Genomic DNA, 20,831 nt, shown 5'->3' with positions numbered 1-20,831 from the left:
AAGGGCTGTAGTGCAGGATGGTGAACTTGTCGATGCGGCCCGAGAGACAAGACCTGGATGGAAGTGGGCAGATGACAAAAATCACCTTCACATTGCAACGTGAAGACTGCTCTTTAGTGCGGTTGAAGAAATGCTGCAAATGTTAAATGGCATAAAAACACATGTCACAAATGACAATTCCACATCCGTATTCTATATTGTCACATTGCCATAACATAACAAAAATGTCAACAAACATTTGAAAATGCACTTGCATCGTTTTGTGACAATCAAAGTTTGTCTCGTCATATTTTTGATTGTATATTTCTTAACGTTAATGTTAAAAAGCTAAAGGGCTGTAGTACAGGATGGTGAACTTGTCGATGCGGCCCGAGAGACAAGACCTGGATGGAAGTGGGCAGATGACAAAAATCACCTTCACATTGCAACATGAAGACTGCTCCTTAGTGCGGTTGAAGAAATGCTGCAAATGTTAAATGGCATAAAAATGCCATAATTGATTGTACATTTCTTAATGTTAATGTTAAAAATCTCGTCCTGTTCTCAGGCATCATCTCGTCTCAGGAGTCTAGTTTATGGTATAAACTATAAATAGCCTCGTGTATGTACAGGTACAGTGAAGAAAATAAGTATTTGAACACCCTGCTATTTTGCTATTTCTCCCACTTAGAAATCATGGAGGGGTCTGAAATTTTCATCGTAGGTGCATGTCCACTGTGAGAGAGATAAACTAAAAAGAAAAATCCAGAAATCACAATGCATGATTTTTTAACAATTTATTTGTGTGATACAGCTGCAAATAAGTATTTGAACACCTGTGTATCATCTAGAATTCTGACCCTGAAAGACCTGTTAGTCTGCCCATTAGAAGTCCACCTGCACTCCATGTATCATCCTGAATCAGATGCACCTGTTTGAGGTCGTTAGCTGCATAAAGACACCTGTCCACCCCATACAATCAGTAAGACTTTAACTTGTAACATGGCGAAGACCAAAGAGCTGTCCAAAGACACCAGAGACAAAATTGTACACCTCCACAAGGCTGGAAAGGGCTACGGAGCAATTACCAAGCAGCTTGGTGAAAAAAGGTCCACTGTTGGAGCTATCATTAGAAAATGGAAGAAGCTAAACATGACGGTCAATCTCAATCGGAGTGGAGCCCCATGCAAGATATCACCTCGTGGGGTCTCAATGATTCTAAGAAAGGTGAGGAATCAGCCCAGAACTACACGACAGGACTTGGTCAATGACCTGAAAAGAGCTGGGACCACCGTTTCCAAGGTTACTGTAGGTAATACACTAAGACGTCATGATGTGAAATCATGCATGGCACGAAAGGTTCCCCTGCTTAAACCAGCACATGTCAAGGCCCGTCTTAAGTTTGCATATGACCATTTGGATGATACAGAGGAGTCATGGGAGAAAGTTTTATGGTCAGATGAGACCAAAATAGAACTTTTTGGTCATAATTCCAATAAGCGTGTTTGGAGGAAGAAGAATGAAGAGTACAATCCGAAGAACACCATCCCTACTGTGAAGCATGGGGGTGGTAGCATCATGCTTTGGGGGTGTTTTTCTGCACATGGGACAGGACGAGTGCACTGCATTAAAGAGAGGATGACTGGGGCCGTGTATTGTGAGATTTTGGGGAACAACCTCCTTCCCTCTGTCAGAGCATTGAAGATGGGTCGTGGCTGGGTCTTCCAACACGACAACGACCCGAAGCACACAGCCAGGAAAACCAAGGAGTGGCTCCGTAAGAAGCATATCAAGGTTCTAGCATGGCCCAGCCAGTCTCCAGACCTGAACCCAATCGAAAATCTTTGGAGGGAGCTCAAACTCCGTGTTTCTCAGCGACAGCCCAGAAACCTGACTGATCTAGAGAAGATCTGTGTGGAGGAGTGGGCCAAGATCCCTCCTGCAGTGTGTGCAAACCTGGTGAAAAACTACAGGAAACGTTTGACCTCTGTAATAGCAAACAAAGGCTACTGTACCTAATATTAACATTCATTTTCTCAGGTGTTCAAATACTTATTAGCAGCTGTATCACACAAATAAATTGTTAAAAAATCATGCATTGTGATTTCTGGATTTTTCTTTTTAGTTTATCTCTCTCACAGTGGACATGCACCTACGATGAAAATTTCAGACCCCTCCATGATTTCTAAGTGGGAGAAATAGCAAAATAGCAGGGTGTTCAAATACTTATTTTCTTCACTGTATGTGTATTCTCATTACAGGTAGGGATTATCGTGTAAACAATGGCGCTGTTGTAGAAGAAGGCATTGAGAATCGGAGGCAGAGTGTTAAGTTTGAGTGCAGGCTTGGCTCGTGCTGTTCCTTCATGTCACTGCTATTTATAGTCTGTACATTTTGTACATCCCTGCTGGTGTAGTGATGCACACATCTGCCTTTCGTGGCAGAGGGCGACGGTTCGATTCTCAGGTTGTGTCAGGAAGGCCATCCAGTGTTAAAACAAGGTCATTGCCTTTCATTGGTAAAAAACTAAAGTGGGGAAAATGTAGTACTTGCAGTAGAAAGAGCTTATGTATTCCATGATTAAAAGACACCCTGTATGGTTGCTTTGGCTGCTTAGCCAAACAAACCTGAATAGATTCTGGTTGGATGGTAAATTATTCAGTGTCCTGAGTGGTCCCCTCTTTGGCCTAATAAGCTGCGCTTCTGGGAAGGGTCTGTCTCTTCTATTCCACGAATGATACAGCAGATCTCCTCACACTCAAGCATCATCAGCACGATGCTGACGTATTGATCAAGGTTTTCATGTTCACATGTTTGGCCTTACTATTTAAGACTTTCTCCACAGGATTTACACATGCAAACCAGAAGATGACTATACTCCCCAAGCAGGTCAGAGCTTTTCTTCCTGTCACTCACACACACACACACACCAGCTGGGGTCTCATCAACTTGTACATGCACAAGTTTGAAAATCAGCTTGCAACTAAGAGGAGAGTTTTCTGGCAGAAACTCAGCCTACAAGCTAAGGTGCTGGGACATTCAGTGAACGCTAGGAAGGACCGCCATTTTCCAAGAAGGATGGAAGTATGAAATATCGTCTTACTCACCTGTGTCACTTTTTCTGTCACATTGTGCGTTCTGTCTTTGACCTTGGGAGCAATGATGGTTTTCTCAGATGTCGGCGGCGAGTGGCTCTTCTTGTCGTTCCCTTCGGTGAAGTTCAGTGCAATCAGAGGGATCTTGTTGATGGTGCTGTACTTGTTGATGTTGGAATCAGACGTTGAGCCAAGCAGGCTGGACTTGACGTGATTAAATGGACCTGGTGATTGACAACAAATAGCAGTCAGAAAGAATGGAGTGCTGGAGCCCACCCACCATTTGGACCATGTTGCTGGAGTCCACTATGAAGACCACGGTGCTGGAGTCCACTATGAGGACCATGGTGCTAGAGCCCACTAAGAAGACCACAGTGCTGGAGCCCACCATGAGGGCCATGGTGCTGGGGCCCACTATTAGGACCACAGTGCTGAAGCCCAATATGAGGACCACGGTGCTGGAGCCCACCATGAAGACCATGTTGCTAGAGCCCACTATGAGGACCACGGTGCTGGAGCCCACAATGACGACCATAGCGCTGGAGCCCACTATGAGGACCACTGCGCTGGAGCCCACTATGAGGACGATGAGCCCACTATTAGGACCACATTGCTGGAGCCCACTATTAGGACCACGGTGCTGGAGCCCACTATGAGGACCACGGTGCTGGAGCCCACTATGAGGGCCAAGGCGGTGGAGCCCACTATGAGGACCACAGTGCTGGAGCCCACTATGAGGGCCACGGTGCTGGAACCCACAATGAGGGCCACGATGCTGGAGCCCACCATGAGGACGATGTGCCCGCTATGAGGACCACGTTGCTGGAGCCCACTATTAGGACCATGGTGCTGGAGCCCACTATGAGGACCACGGTGCTGGAGCCCACAATGACGACCATAGCGCTGGAGCCCACTATGAGGACCATGAGCCCGCTATTAGGACCACATTGCTGGAGCCCACTATTAGGACCACGGTGCTGGAGCCCACTATGAGGATGATGAGCCCGCTATTAGGACCACAGTGCTGGAGCCCACTATGAGGACCACAGTGCTGGAGCCCACTATGAAGGCCACGGTGCTGGAGCCCACTATGAGGGCCAAGGGGCCGGGGTTATTGTAGTCATTCCCGGCATGTTCACACATGTTCACGTGAGCATGAAATGTGGGCTCCATACCTTCATTCGTGTGACGGTCCCTGAGTATGCTCTTTGAACTGGAGCTGTAGCCTTCGATCTCGTGGACGGACGACGCTCGCCTCATGCTGCTGATGCTTCCTCTTGGGAAGGTATTGGACAGGGAGGTAGACGACTGGTGCACCTCTGTCTGGTACAGCTTTTCCCACGGGAGTTTGGGGGATGAATGGTCTAGGGGTTCAGGAGCCAGGCTGGCCTGGGAGGAGTGGTGGCTGGAGCTGATGAGGGCATGTGTGTCGTTGGCCTCCGTGGGACTGCAAATGCTCTTGGTGGGCGAGGGGAAACTCTGCAGGGCCACCGAGTCCTCGTTGTCTTTGGGTGAGTCCACCATCACAGCGTCTGGGTCTTCTTGCGGAAGAGATTGCTTGTTGGTATTCATCAGGCTCAAAGCGGCCTGGCGAAAACGGAAGAATCGACTCATTCCTGGAAGGGGGAGAGAAATGGACAGAAAGGGAATTGAAGCTAAGATGGAGACAAGATAGCATCTGCATTTTTTGGAGAAACCAATGAGGAAAAATGACGATTCGAACATTTTCATTGATTTTTGATCAGTGAAGGCTTGTGTAGGTTCTATATGAGATATTGATGGATACAAAAGAATATCTCTGCCTTTGCTAAAACATGATCAAATCTATATGATATCATATCTGACATTAATACTTTTATTTTGAAAGCAGACTCCCCCTCCTTAGTGCGGTTGAAGAAATGCTGCAAATGTTAAATGGCATAAAAATACATGTCACAAATGACAATTCCACATATGTATTCTATATTAACACATTGCCATAACATAACAAAAATGTCAACAAACATTTGAAAATGCACTTGCATTGTTTTGTGACAATCAAAGTTAGTTTGTCTCGTCATATTTTTGATTGTATATTTCTTAACGTTAATGTTAAAAATCTCGTCCTGTTCTCAGGCATCATCTCGTCTCAGGAGTCTAGTTTATGGTATAAACTATAAATAGCCTCGTGTATGTACAGGTATGTGTATTCTCATTACAGGTAGATAAATTCACGTGAACTTTGCCCAGCCCGTCCTCTTGGAAGTAAAAGTTTTAAACTCATTAACAATAGAAGAGAACAGAATAGAACAGAATAGAATAGAATAGAATAGAACAGAACGGGGATGAAAGTGAACCCTTGGGAGGCCCCCCTCTCTCTCTGCACCCTCCTTGCATACATAAATAATAACACTGCCATCTCTTTCCATCCTCTAAACGTACCTGACAAGCATAAGATACCACAAAGAGCCTTATAGTTTTCACACAGACCACAAGTCAGGTGATTTTTGTATATTTACCACTAAAGGTGCACCATCATTATCTCCATCTGATTCATAGATACCGGATGTCTAATGATGTCCAGTATAGGCTAAGCCCTGATCCCAAGCCGCTGTACTTGCGAGTGTGGGCGACATTTGGGGACGTATAAGTAGTGAGTACTGCTACTTGTGGATGATGGACAAAAGTCCCTAAAAATGTGCACCGTCCCTTTAAGTTTTGAGGAAAAAACATCAACAATGAAGCCTAAAGATATAAAAAAATGGGAGATTTTAACTGTGGTACATTTATGCTCTACATTGTCTTGTATTTATAAAACCATTGCAATTTGCTTTCTCACATAGAACACAAAGCTTGGACCAAGGGTAGACAACCCATGGTTCCGGGACCTTGTTGTGGCACTTAAAGGTAAAGGCTATTCATTCATTTTGTACTGCTTTGGGTCGCGGGGGGTGCTGGAGCCTATCCCAGCTGTCTTTGGGCGAGAGGCGAGGTACACCCCGGACATGGCTGTGTCTTCCAGCACAAGCTCTGGTCCTCAGGTAAAAAATGCTGATGGCAAACCAGCATCTTGTTGACTCTTTGTAACCAAATGGAGAGCTAGCTAGCCACTCTTCCGTCTGGGAATGACGCGGAGACTAGCAATTAGTGATTCATTCATTCATTCATTTTCTTCCGTTTTTCCTCACGAAGGTCGCGGGGGGTGCAGGAGCCTATCCCAGCTGTCTTTGGGCGAGAGGCGGGGTACACCCCGGACTGGTCGCCAGCCAATCACAGGGCACATATAGACAAACAACCATTCACACTCACATTCATACCTATGGACAATTAATTTGGAGTCGCCAATTAATTACCTAGCATGGTTTTGGAATGTGGGAGGAAACCGGAGTACCCGGAGAAAACCCACGCATGCACGGGGAGAACATGCAAACTCCACACAGAGTTGGCCGAGGGTGGAATTGAACCCTGGTCTCCTAGCTGTGAGGTCTGCGCGCTAACCACTAGACCGCCGTGCCACCCGTAAAGGTTATTTATTCACATAATTATTCTGTATTTAACATCAAGCCTTTATTATAAAACAGTGAAAATCGATGTGAAAGTCTATGTGTACAGTTAATAAGTGACCGATGAATATATGAAGACCATTAACGGCCGAGTGGCTTCTTGTATTCCCAGTGTTACCAGTGTTCATATGCATATTCAAGATGGCCATACGCAGCAGCCGGAATCCACGTCATACCAAAAGTGATTGTAATGTCGGTGAACAATGTTAATATGCGACTCCAAACGCAACTTCAGTGCAATATAAACACATCATATCGCATCACAAGCTGGCCCATCTAGCCACAGATCCCTTGCACAAGCGTGCTCACAAGCAATCAAATGAGATTAGACACGTTTGCTTTGCACACACACACACACGCACACACACACACACACACACGCTGATGCATGTTTACGTTCGCATAGCACAGCTTGAAATGAATGCCAGAGGAATTGAGGCTGAACGAAGAGCTGAGCATCAGTCAGAGAGGAGACGCAGGAGTGACTCATTGATATTTAAACCTCCTGACATTCATCCAAATCAGACAAAGATAAGGAGATCCTCTCTGAAAAGACAACATTTCTTTCCAGAAGAGCATTATTTCCTGCCATGCCGTTCGTTTTCCAAACAAGCTAAATAATGGAGAGATTTATGAATCATTCATGCATTTTGGACAGCAGCATTGCTTTTACTGCTAACAAAAACACAGAGTGATAATGTGTGGCTTTTTAATCAATCAATAAATCACCTTAGCTCATTTTTTATTTTGCTTTTTGGAGATTATTTTGACGGCGTGTATCTGTTTGTGTTCAAAATAACTTCAAAAGGTCTGAACGGATTTGGTTGAAATTTTCAGGAATTGTCGGAAATGTGATACGGAAGAAATGATAACATTTCGGGGGTGATCCAAAATTTTAAATTGTCCCAAAATTCATCCTTTTCCCTTAAAGTACTATGACAACATTTCTCAACCGTTCAGACCGTTCCAAAGTAAAAAAAATTCTAGGTGTTAGCATGCTAAAGTTATCATATTATCATTGCTAGCATGCTAACGTTAACATACTATTATTTTTAGTTATTTTCATAGTTAGACGCATCCAGTATATAAACACTGAGCACTATCATGCTAGCTGTTAGCATGTTAATAATACTATGTCAACATGCACATTAACGTGTTAGCATTAGGATTTTCATAGATTTTTTGGTATCATTTTTATCAATTTTCATAGTATTTTTATACTATTATGCAAGGCCTTAGCATGCTAACATTAACACATTAGCATTGGTAGCACACTAACATAGCATAGCAGCATTTCTAGCCGCTTTTATAGGTAGACGCATACACAGACACTTAGCACTGTTATGCTAGGTGTTAGCAAACTAATGTTGGCATGTTAACATTTCTAGCATGGTAACATTAGCATTATAGCAATTTTAGCTGCTTTCAAAGGTAGATTATTATACAAAACACTTATGACATTAGGTGTTAGCATGCTAAAGTTAATATGTACGGTGCTTGGCAGGGAGGTCTGCACTCTCTGAGTGCTTTTCTAGTTTGAAAATATGAAATATTTACAAAGTTGTATAGGAGCTGGAGCCAATCTCAGCTAACATTGGGCGGACCGTGAACAGTCCATTCTTTGCTGCACGGAAGTGAATGCAATGTAGCAAATAGCAATGTAGCAATGTAGCAATACACCATTAGTGACACCTGAAGTTGTACATAATCACATTATATGTCAGCATATCACACAAGTTTGTTTTTTTTTGCTTTTTGAGACCTTTTTTGCTAGACTTCGGGGATGGTGTCTTCACCATCTTTCAGTATTTCAGGAAAGTCCAAGCTTTTTGTGACTTGTTTTTGGTGGTTAATTGGTCTGATAAGTGCATTTCCTTGTCTATAAACTCAATATTTTCATAGTTATGGCATAGAAAATCAGTTCATGACTCCTTAATATTTTTTTTTACCATTGTCAGAGTCCTCTAGACATGAAATAACACCCCTATAGTCACCTTTACACCCCTTTTATTCTTTGTTTACATCACATTGCACAGGCTACCGACAGGAGGCATGAGAAAAAAAGGAGCGCTCCCTTTGCTCACCTGCACAGTACGGGTAATCTCACCTCTTTGGAACATTTTTTGAAAAATTATTATAAGTGGATTGAATGTATTGAAGTGGATGGATCGCCACTATTTAAGTGATGGTGAATAAAACTCTTCTCCCTCAAACAACAAGCCTTTAGTTGCATACTCACTTGGATCAGACTTGGTGGGAGAGGCGGGGCTTATCTTCTCTGTGGAGTTGTCACTTCCCTCGTCCAAAACGTAATCGAAATTCAGGATGAACATCATCACAACTCCTTCCTCATTCTTCACGGGGATGATGTGAATATTACACTGGAAGTCTGAGCCTAGAAGGAGAATAAAACACTAATCAAACGCCTGATGATTATGCCGTATGCTTTGGTTAAAAAAAAAAAAAAAAATCCATCTGAGGAGAAGTTGATCTGCTGTAAAGGTCAATGCATGCATGTCAGAACACGTGAAACGGCAGCACTAACCCCCCAGGGGTTAAAGCCTGTTCATCATTTCATCCACCATTTACAAACATACATATAGTATACAGTACATACACATATAGAGTAGATATGCAGTACACACTGCATACATACTACAGAGACAGAGAAACGCACTCCCAAGGCAGCATGTTGTGCAGCAGAATAGAATTGATTATCAGGGATCGGAGCCAATTTACAGCGTTCCATTTAGCTGAGAGGAGCAATCACCACGGATGAGCGTCACGCCAGGCAGCAGAGCAGAAAAGCATCCTGCGTCTAATCTTAGTCCTGAACCCAGAAATATCCTCAATTCACAAGTTGTAGCGCAGCAGGCCAGCCACGCCTCCACACGCGCTCACCTAAACAATAAGACTTATTTATCCGACCTTTCTTTATAAGCCAAACCAGGCGGCTCACCGCTGTAGCTGACTGCCTGTGCTTTCCACATTACCAGTGTTTATGACCAGTGTTCTTGTCATCTCCTCAGGGCTCCGCACACACCCTGCCAGTAGCCTTCATTAGCAGTCGACTCGCCGTCTGACTAAATATAGCAAGCCGGCTCTGCTGCTACACGGCACATTTCTGTGCTGAAAACTCCCAGTAGTGATGTCCTCAGTGCCAATATGATGATGTGATGTCAAGGCTCATCTCGCTCTTCCCTTACTCTCACCCATCGCTGCGTCTGATTGGCTGTATATAAACACAGGCCGGCGCCTGTCGTCATGGCGACTTATTGGCTTTTATGCTCCTGCAGAAAAAGTACAATAGATACTGTAATATCACACACCGAATACATGCCTCCTTAAAATGTTAGGAGCAGAATGTCAAGAAGGTACATTTTGTACTGTTGGATGTTAAGGAGACCACACGCACCAAACATGGGACGTTGAGATGTGGAAGAAAGTTCTCTTCTCCCCCAACGGTCCTGATGGTTCCCACCTGAGATGTTCTCCACCATCATCCTTCAATAGAACGACGCAGCTTCAGGTCGCGCAGGGGCGTCAAACGGCAGACGTCCATGTGGAGATGTTTCAAGGGTGAGGAGGTATTTCTATTACCGTCATCCTGCCCGCAAGAGCGTGATGTTTGAAGTCATGCTTGATGTTTGCCGGCTGAGGTATTGCATCAGTCTCCTGACCTTCAGCATAATTGCATCCCAATGGCGGGACCATGCTACACAAGCCTGCGCTGGCAAAATGAAAAGGTATTTTCATTTCAGAAGAGGAAAGAAGGGCCCCGCTGAAAGGCTTAGCCGTGGGGGGGCCCCACTCATCTGGTGTCCTGCTGAATGTCATCCCTGCCAAAATGCTTCAAAGAGAAAGAAGGCTGAAATCCTGCTGTCACTACTACTATTAATAATAAATACAAATAAAAATTAGAATTATTCTATTACTCTTATTATTTAATGTTTTTATGCCTCTAATTATGGTGTCATGCTGATGGTGTGAAATTATAATAACAATAAAATAAATAATAATAATTATTATTACATATTTTATGATTTTAAATGTATCTTTAATACTATTATTGTTATTATTTGACACCATCACAAATAAAAAAATGATATGAAATATTATTAGTAGTACTGTAAATACATAATGACATGCTATATGTTCCTTTTGTGAAGGCTTTTTGGAGTTGCTCTTGATTGGATTGAAGCCCTGCATGGGCTGCTGTTAGATTGAGTACTAAACGGTGCTGGCGGCTCACAGACAAGGTCATCCCAAGGTCATCCCACAAGCACAGGCTCAAGTCAATCCGAGGCTCCAGCCAAATATCATGACATGACTACTGCCAGGAGAACCAGAGTATAGAGGGGGAGGAGCCACCTGCTGTGGCCCAGCAAGGTGCACCGTATTCGGGCACAGCCCCTGAGCAGCCGCTGTGACGCCATGGAGGTCTCTTGCAAACCTTTTGCACTTTTTAAACGCCTCAGGTGGCTGATGAGGTGTTTTGTGTGCTCCTTGGGTTTTTTTTCCCGCTCATCACAGAGCGGTGGTACAACGAGGACACAAAATGTCTTCCTGGGAAAGTGAATGTTTGTTTACAAGTGAACTCAGGGGACGTTAACTTCACAGGCAGGAGGGAAAAGGAGTGCTTGATTTGTTTACCCGCACAGTATGGGTAATCTGGCCTCATTGGAGCATCTTTTCAAATGATCTCTTATCGGAGCTATTTTAGCTTCCGTGTGTGTTTTTGCAAGGAGGCAGGAAGGCGGAGACGAAGGGATGGCATTCCAACAGTCGTCCGTCGCTCTATTGGTGGTGACAGGGTTGCTTTTAGCACTCATAGTCCTTTGGGAACTACTCATAATGCGCCATAAAGATAAGGTACTATTTTGTAGTAAAATATACAGGCTGGCAGGGCTTGACTTGGAAGTAGAATGACATGACGTCAAACGCCCCCTCTCGTGTGAGCGCACAGGGAGGGGTTCATATGGGAAGTGGCTGCCTTTTCTTTTGCTGATGGACATTTCATTAATGTTGATTCTATTTCCATCATCAATTATTCAAAGCCTTAAATCAAGGGATCTTTTAGACGCTGACTCACACATGAGTTCGTTCCTGAGCGAAGCGGCACGTCTGGAATTCCCTTCAGCGTGTTTGCTAAGTGTGACCAGATCGTACATTTATACCCCCCACCCCTTTAGGATGGATTTTATTCTCCTATGAATCTGCTGAAGGGCTTCAGGTAGAAAAACAATGTTGTTGAAAAACAAAACAAAGTTCCCCAGCCGTGCAATAGGGGGCGGCCTTGCAAGCTTCCTGTCTTTGTGCCCGGTGGCGATATCTACAGCGCTTGCAGCTCAAATCAGTGTCAGCGCCGGCGTCTGGGGGACAACTTGCACCTCAATCCACGTTGAGTTTATTCAATCCTGATCTTTTATTCTGCTTAATTTAGCAGCAAGGTTGGCAGCCTGACAGTCGTGGATTCTAACACTCCTCGCAACTGATTAGGAGAAGAAAGACAGATGGCATGAAGAGGAATATTAGATAACTACAGTGCCTCCGATACGAGCATCCCAGGAGATGAAAATAACTGTGGGGGATGATTCCAAACCAATCAAATAAAATAACAGGACCTTCATTGTTGGACGGCTCAAAGCTCCGGCTGCTCGTTCCTTCCGTCTGCCAACAAACTTCCTCCTCCTCATGGGCACACATGGTACAGAATAGCAAGGCTTGAATGAATCGGGGTGTCACCAGACCAGATCGTACTCCAGATTGGGTCTACGAGAACTAAACCACGTTCTTACGTTACTATTGAGACAAAATATGAAAAATATATTGCGATCTTCTTATTTAATTTCTACTATGTTCACTCTTTTCTGCACTCTGTGTGTGTATACTCGCAGCCCCGCCTCCACCCACCCAGAACAAGAGATAAATACTTAAAAAAATCCAGAAACATTTCTCTTGAATGTGAGTGTGAATGGTTGTTTGTCTATATGTGCCCTGTGATTGGCTGGCAACCAGTCCAGGGTGTACCCCGCCTCTCGCCCGAAGACAGCTGGGATAGACTCCAGCACCCCCTCGCGGTAGAAAATGAATGAATGAATATTGCAATCTTCTCATTTAATTTCTACTATGTTCACTATGTTTTCTGCACTCTGTGTGTGTATGCTCGCAGCCCCGCCTCCACCCACACAGAACAAAAGATAAATACTTAAAAAATCCGGAAACATTTCTCTTTTGGGGCTGCACGGCGCACAAGTGGTTAGCACGCATGCCTCATGTTCTCCGGGGACTCCGGTTTCCTCCCACATTCCAAAAACATGCTAGGTTAATTGGCGACTCCAAATTATCTCGACTTGGACGCATTCATTTGGCTAAGTTGGTGAAAACAGCCGATTGTGCAACATCTCATCCTGGGAGACACCAAAGAGGGCCGAAGGGAATGAAAAATTGATGTGCTCTTTTTGGAGGTTATTCACCCAAGTGTCCTGCAGCACACCTTGTGTGTGTGTGTGTACCCGTTTGTGTTTTTTTATGTGATTGTGTGTGTCCTCTCGCCCCCGAGTGGAGCCCCTCCGTGGGAAGTCACCAATGAAAGCCGGCACCCAGGCATGCCACATGTCCCCCATCATTCAGCACACTTAGCTAAGCTGCGGCTGTTATGTAGTCATTATCCATTTCACTTCTCTCGCTCCTCGGTGTCAGCTTCCTTTTGTTCAAACTCCGTCTGCTAGCAAGTATTATTACAGCCGCTGCAACTGGATCGCTTCATAGAGCCACGGAGGGAAAGCATTTATGCAAGAAATCTACATGTTTTCTTGCTGGTCCACAGGTGAAAGCAAAATGTCACATCCCTTTGCCTTGCCTCCAAGGCGCCCTGTGTTACTTTTATTTGGGAGCATCAGCAGCTTAACATTTTGCCGCCTCATTGAGAAGAAGGCAGGCTTTGTTGCGCTGATATCACATCGCTCTTTCAAACCCTGACGTGACTTTGTTCCCTGGGATTCCCCACAGATGAAAAACACAAAGAAGCGCAAGCCCGTACGCTCAAACATCTGACCTGAAAACACGGCAGAAGAGCGTCTGTGTCGTCACCATGGAACGTCTACATCACCTGCTTTCTTCTCAGCGATTCAAACGCTCCTTGTCTGTGACGTCTGTGACTTTTTACATTCACTTTTAGAGGAAGGATGTTGGACCAAATGCTTCACGATGAAAGGAAAGAAACATGGAAAGGTGTAAAAGGTTTGCTAAAGATCTCTGTGCCCGAATACAGTGCACCTTGCTGGGCCACAGCAGGTGGTTCCTCCCCCTCTATTCTTCATGAAGGTTTGGAGGGGCCCATGACAGGTTGTTTGGGTCCATGGCACAAATGTCACATTGGTGATACTGTGGTCACTATGTATTGGTAATGTATGAGACGTGTTAGCTAGTCGGTTATGTCTCTGTGGTGATCCTGTAGCCTGAGCAATGTCCATCCATCCATTTATCCATCCAGCGTACACCCTGGACTGGTCGAACTATGAAAGTATTCAGTTTATTAACATTGAATACTAATTTGTGGAAATTCACGTGTCTGGAAGCAAATGTAGTGCCATAAAAAAGGAGCAACTGTAAAGCATATTTTGTCTTTTTAGGGCTCACGTTACCAGGAACACTTGAACAAATTCATAAACAACTAGATGTCAGCAGACATTGCGTATAAATGCTGAAGAGCCGAAGTGAAACTGAAACGCTTCAAAAAGATGTGAAAATCAAAATTTAGAATCAACACGGGAGCTGTTCAGCAGCTGAAGCTGGACTGAAACGCTGTGGAAATATGCTAAAACGTACAATGAATGGAGGAGTAAATTGGTAGTTTGAGCTGAAATCAGGAATTGAACCAACCAGGACAGTGACTTGTATACAACATGATGAAAGCAGAAGCGGGAGTTGAACCCGGTCGGTCCCTTTGGGTGGGGGAAAGCACACACTTTATCAACCAAGCCACAAAGTGATTCGGTAATGGGAAATTTTAAGTGACTTTTCAACAGCAGAGGACACCATTTCAATTGCCCATTCATTGTTAATAGGAACATATGAAACTACACTAAATGTGGGAAGAGTTTGGTGGAATAAGAAGTAGGAAGAATACCTGAAAATGGCCGACTACAGTAACATATGTGTGAATAACAAGATGATGCAATGTTATTAAAAACAGCTGCAGCGCCATCAGGTATTTTAGGAGAGACTGGATACTAATTGTGCACATTGTGTATGTTATGATGGCATATTTGGATGATGCCGTTGTCTGAGAGTACCGTCTGTCCTTCCAATTGAATGGATGATTCCATCCCAGAATGGGAAAGGCAGCCATTCATAACATTATGAAGCATAAATACAGCACTTCTCTGTTTTTGTTCATGTTTGTTAACAACTCGACCTTGGTGAAGGTCAGCCCTCTGTTGGCGTTCAGAAGCGTTACATGCGGCGCTCGTTGTGTGAGGCTTCAATGAGCGAGATGAAGCGATCCGAAGGAGAGCCGATTGTCAGAAATAGGCTCACCAGCGCAAACATGGCAGCAATCAATGGGGATGCTATGAATCTTTCATTCCCCACACGGGCTCTTCTCGTGCATTTTCTCTGTAAAGCCGCTCGTTGTCAGGCATGCACGCCATCTTTATTCATGAGCACACGTCTCAACTGCTCCTGGAGTATTACCAGATGTGTCTTCAAGCTGAGCACTGTGAAGCGACAGAGGGTGGATCTCCAGCGCTTATCCTCCCCGCTCATGGGCGCATGATGTTAAGATGGAGCTCATGCACGGACGATGGAGGCCGGCTGAAAGTTCCCTTTGTCAAAAAGTGAGTCGTTCATGCCTTCACCGAGAAGCCCTAAAGTCCCAATCTATTTCTACTTTCTCTCCATTTCCTCCCGATTAACAAGAACAGCGGCGAGGGGAGGCTGGTGGCGGCTGATGGTAGATGAAACATGCATCCGTGGCCTAGAATCTCATCAAACTCACAATTAAACATTCATCATCTGGCTGTGGAAGATGACATCAAATGTTACACAACGTAAAAAAGTGCAGTATCGGGAGAACAAATGAAAAAGCACGTGGACCACAAAAAGCTCATGTGAGAGAGCGCGCCAGGAGGTGGCCAATCTGCGGATTTGTGCCACGTTAATTCGCTCTGACTCGGGATTGCTGTCATTCATGGATGACGAGCAGCGCCAAAATGCCTTCGCATGAAGCCAGGCCCTTTGGACGCAAAGCTGCCAGAGATGCAGCCATCAAATGCACAGCAATACTCCAGATTAGTCATCTGATCCCCGCGCTAATAAAGCTACTGTGTGCGCTTGCTGAAAGCACCCATGCATTCAAACGCCTCACGGACGAGGACAATTAGCGCACGTTTAACTCAACTGTTTGCTTCTGCCTTTACAACAAGTCTAATGACAGCAAACATGAATTAGCAAACATAACCTTTGAAATGTGGAGTACTACCATTGTACTGTAGTACTACCATTCACACACAACAGCCGTCATTGCCAACTGCGTGGCGCTCGATGCGGTGGTTGCAAAGTAAGAGCCTACGTTAAAAAAAAACATCCCGCTTGATGACACCCCAACCATATGTGTGTAGAAATACTGCTTCAATGCAGTACAACTGCACAATCAACTTGTCCAAAACCTTATCGGCTACCTGAAACGCATGAAAAGTACAAAAGGTTTGCCGGAGACCTCCGTGTGTCAAAGCGTCTGCTCGGAGCGTGTGCCCGAATACAGTGCACCTTCCTGGGCCACAGCAGATGCCTCCTCCCCCTCTATACTCTGGTTCTCCTGGTAGTAGTCATGTCATGATATTTGGCTGGAGCCTCGGATTGAAGAAGCAAACATAACCTTTGAACCTTCAAATGTGGAGTACTACCATAGTACTGTAGTACTACCATTCACACACAGCAGCCGTCATTGCCAACTGCCAACTTACAAACATCATCCCGCTTGATGACACCCCGACCATATGTGTGTAGAAATACTGCGTCAATGCAGTACAACTGCACAATCAACATATCCAAAACATTATCAGCTACCTGAAACGCTTGAAAAGTACAAAATGTTTGCCAGAGACTTCTGTGTGTCACAGTGTCTGCTCGGAACGTGTGCCCGAATACAGTGCACCTTCCTGGGCCACAGCAGATGCCTCCTCCCCCTCTATACTCTGGTTCTCCTGGTAGTAGTCATGCCATGATATTTCATTATAGGACTCATCCTTATTACCTCCAGGTGGGCACAAAAAGAAGATGTCTAGTTTACATGTGCTGTAGGGATTATGTTGGAAATGCATTTATTGTCATCATTGTCGTAGCTAAAGGATAATGAAGCCAAAGTCAGCATTGCTGTGGTTGAGTGGTGTACCTAATGTTGTGGCCGCCGGAGATAAAGTTCAGTGTGGCCCGCAGACGTGATATCGATGTTGCCTGGGACGTCATGACTAATGTTTGGGTTCGGGGTGAGAGTAAGCGATACGGGCTAACAGCAGCAATATCAGGTCACGCTAGCAGGGGTGATGCCTGCCTCTTATTACCCTCTCTTGGGTTGCATGCCAGCCAAGCAAAGGTCACTGACTCACCATCCTTGCGGTAGTAGGTGATCTCCACCTTGCGCTCCTCTGACCCCTGCACGGCCTGGGCCACCTGCTCGATGGCCTCCTTGTCCGTGTGGTCGCCGTGGAGGAAGTCGCAGGTGCAGGGCTTCTGCATGATGTCCGGTCTGGAGAAGCCGGTCATCTCGCAGAAGCCATCGTTGCAGTAAATGACGGCACAGTTCTCCACTCTGGCGTTGGCTATGACAAATTTGCGGTCTGCGGGGCAGAAAGAAAGGTGAGCGCTGCCGTGCTTCATCTGACCTTGGAGCGGCTTGGGAAATTAATAAATAAATAAATAAATAAATAAGTCAAAGCTGCCAAGCTGCTACTTTAGCACACATTCGCACCAAAACATCTCAAATCTTACATTGTACAAAAAATACTTACTCTGACCCTCGAATTTCCGGATAATGATTCCAAGAAATGTGTTCTGTGGGGCGACGTGTCCTCTTCTGACAGGCATGTTGACACGCAAAATATCACGCCGACAAAACTTGGAGATGTTGCCGGTACGAGATGCTCCCTTCTTCCGGAAGCATGCTCCACGCACGCAGCCTCCCGCACGTTCCACGACCTTCCCGCTCGCTTTATCTTCCCGCTTGGATGCAGGAGCAGGTGAACGTTTCCTCTCCGAGACGCGCGCACACGAGCAGCTTCACTCGACTTAATTTCATTTGGCCAAGCATCTCGCATTTAGGGGGTGGGGGGTAGGGAGGGGGGAGAAGAAAGCGATCCTGACGTCCTCGGCGGCGGAGTGTGGGCGCACGTTAGCGGACACTGGTCGATGATGCGCCCCAGCCTGGTGACGTCTCTCCCGGGGGGGGGCTTAGTTGCCTCCACCTCTCCTTGCACGGACGACTCCCCCTTGTGCCGACACGGGATGAACTGCTACTGGATATGCCCCCCCCCCTCCCCAAATCAACAACACGCATTTGGACTTATGGTTGGATTCATATTTGATGCGTGTGTGTATCCATAAGGAATCTAGCATATAGCATCCATACAATCCTCTTTAGCATCCAAATGCTAAGAGCAGCTGAACGATGCTAAGAATCTTAAGGAGGTTCTTAGAAGAGCTTGGAAATGCAAAAGGAATTCAAGTGAAGTAGGCTGTTGATGAAAAGTTGAAGAGCACAGCCATTTCACTCCCATTTCTTCTTTTTGCATCATGTCGAAGCTCCACTTAGAAGCTCCTGAGGATCCAGCTTGGTTAGCGTACATTCTTCCCATCGTCCAACTGCTCTTTTGGGAAAGGAGTGTGTGGGTCGGCTGGGGAACTGTCCCTGGTGCTGAAATGCCGAGAAGAGCTAGTGAAACAGGACCTCTATTCTTATTCTATTCTTTTTCTTTTTGAAGTGAAGATGTAGAGCCGTGTACATGCACATACCTGGACACGCACAAATTAATGTTATTTCTCAGCTGATCCACAGCTGGGGGGGGGGGGTGTTTATTGCAGCATACAAGTACATTGCTTAAAGGATTTATAGATAAATAACGCAGTTTGATTGCGATATTGAGCTCAATCTTTAGAGTATTTCCCGTAAGAATGCATGATTTCCTGTACTTACACCAAAACTACATCACCTCAATCATCATATGGATCATTTTGGCACAGGGATTGACTACAAACATTTCCACGGTTCCCATAAGATGGCTTGTCTGAGTGGAGGGTTGGCTTTTCTTCCTGTCACTCAGACACGCCAGGGACTGGGAAAGACATGCTAATCAGTCTGACTGATTTATTTTCCTTCCTATTCCACAGATATTAATACTGGTAGACAGTATATGTACGTATGTTTGTCCCCCAGTGGGGGCAGAAAGTAAATGAAATCATGTGAAATATTTGCTGTTTTACACTTTAAGATTGGGGCAATAAACAGCACTTGAGCACTCACCTCTGATGTGGTCTGAATCTGACTGGACCGTACCACAGTTGGTGTCAGACGTAGGATGGCTAGTCAGAAACAAAGGATTGCAAACCGAAAAAGGCAGCAGCTCCAGAATCAGCACGGGAGACACCTTCAAAGCCTGGTGGAAGAATGCTGGCCCTGATGGGGGGGGGGGGGTCTCTGGCAGCCCGGCAAACACAGGAAGAAGGTTTTTTGGCAGAACTCCCAGGCCTCAGGGCCTCCCTCCTCACAATTCCCACCAGCTCCACCTCAGACTCCACACCAGCACGCCTGCCTGCTCCACCAGACACCTAGTTGGAGGCCCAAGGTATTGGTTCCGTGGGAGTCACATGGTGAGACAGCCGAGATGCCACTCAACACTGGACCTGAACTCGTGGCACACCGACCCCTGACTGGAGGTACTACAGTGAGGAGTTGGAGAACTAGGGATGTCCGATATTGGCTTTTTTTTAAATGCCGGAAATCAATATGCCGATATTTTCCAAGTCTGAATATCAGCCGATGTCGATATCAGCCGATACCGATATCAACTGATATTGCATTTTTATGCTGATATCGGGCTGATTATTATCGCTAGCGAGCCTGATGACGTCCCACCATGAGGTCCCAGAGAAACGCACGGGAAACATCTTGAATGAATAGAAAGTCATGAAAGGAAACGGTATAATGTTGTTGATCGATCTTGTTGTTGTTGTTCACTCCAGTATCTGCTGTATCTGTGTTCAAGCTAACTCCTAAGATAACATGGGGAGTATCGTTGTTGTTCATTGTTGATTGGACAGTTGTTGAAGATAATGTGACCAAGGTGGGGGGGTATCATGGTCGTGCGTGGCATCCATGCTTGATTCAGGCCGGCAGATATGCTGACTGGTTGAGGCCGGCATGCCGATGCGTGAGGGAGTGTGTGTGTGTGTGTGTGTGTGTGTGATGTTTGCTGAGAGCCAACCCCCCATGGAGAGTCGGTAAACACATCTTGTCCACTTAGTCCAGCGCGGTTGCTGACTTTTGTGTCCTTGCTTGCAACTAAGCTTATTTTTGTATTTTTTGTCTAGCACAGCATGTTTCCACTTCCCATTTGGAATGTTTGCTCCGTTTGCTTTTTGCTTCTTGAGGCGCCACATGCTGCACGAGTTTAGCTCTTCTATCTGAGATGGTGCTACAGAAAAGAGGACAGGACTTTGGAATCGGCCATGTGATGAGTACTGGACTACCAAACGAAACCTAGAAAAAGTCCCAAGGTGATGCTGATGTTCTAAGAGCATTCAGACTTATGGCCAAAAGGTGTATTGATAACCTGCCAATGACTCGTCCTACTCCTTCCTCCTCGCTTCCTGCTCGGAAGTGGGAATTGTACCATGACTCCATGAATCCATGAATGTGCTCCGGTCCTCAGGTAAATAATGCTGATGGCGAACCAGCATCTTGTTGACTATTTGTAACCAAATGGAGAGCTAGCTATCCACGCTTCCGTCTGGGAATGACGCTGAGACTAGCAATTAGTTATTCATTCATTCATTCATTTTCTACCGCTTTTCCTCACGAGGGTCGCGGGGGTTGCTGGAGCCTATCCCAGCTGTCTTCAGGCAAGAGGCGGGGTACACCCTGGACTGGTGGCCAGCCAATCACAGGGCACATATAGACAAACAACCATTCACACTCACATTCATACCTATGGACAAT

The 20,831-nt window shown here is 45.4% G+C and overlaps 1 protein-coding gene across 2 annotated transcripts in view; it reads right to left on the bottom strand.

Moving 5' to 3' along the window:
- kcnh7b (potassium channel, voltage gated eag related subfamily H, member 7b) overlaps positions 1-17,964 on the bottom strand; it is a 33,191-nt gene extending 15,227 nt beyond the window's left edge. Inside the window, exons 1-5 of one of the 2 annotated variants that reach the window (XM_058081855.2) lie at positions 17,629-17,964; positions 17,227-17,457; positions 8,856-9,011; positions 4,250-4,690; positions 3,087-3,298 (exon numbers count right to left, since the gene is read on the bottom strand). In XM_058081855.2, the coding sequence (XP_057937838.2) occupies positions 3,087-3,298; positions 4,250-4,690; positions 8,856-9,011; positions 17,227-17,457; positions 17,629-17,704 (1,116 nt within the window). In that variant the 5' untranslated portion in view covers positions 17,705-17,964. The remainder of the gene's footprint in view (positions 1-3,086; positions 3,299-4,249; positions 4,691-8,855; positions 9,012-17,226; positions 17,458-17,628) is intronic. The other variant, XM_058081856.2, reaches the window with a different exon arrangement.
- Between the last annotated feature and the right edge of the window lie 2,867 nt (positions 17,965-20,831).

Source organism: Doryrhamphus excisus, linkage group LG12 (genome assembly GCF_037039965.1).
Source record: "Doryrhamphus excisus strain RoL-2023G ecotype Guam linkage group LG12, RoL_Dexc_Guam_v1.1, whole genome shotgun sequence".
Classification (NCBI taxonomy): domain Eukaryota; kingdom Metazoa; phylum Chordata; class Actinopteri; order Syngnathiformes; family Syngnathidae; genus Doryrhamphus; species Doryrhamphus excisus.
Note: the sequence above shows the minus strand (reverse complement) of the source record. Positions and strands in the feature narration are given on the sequence as shown.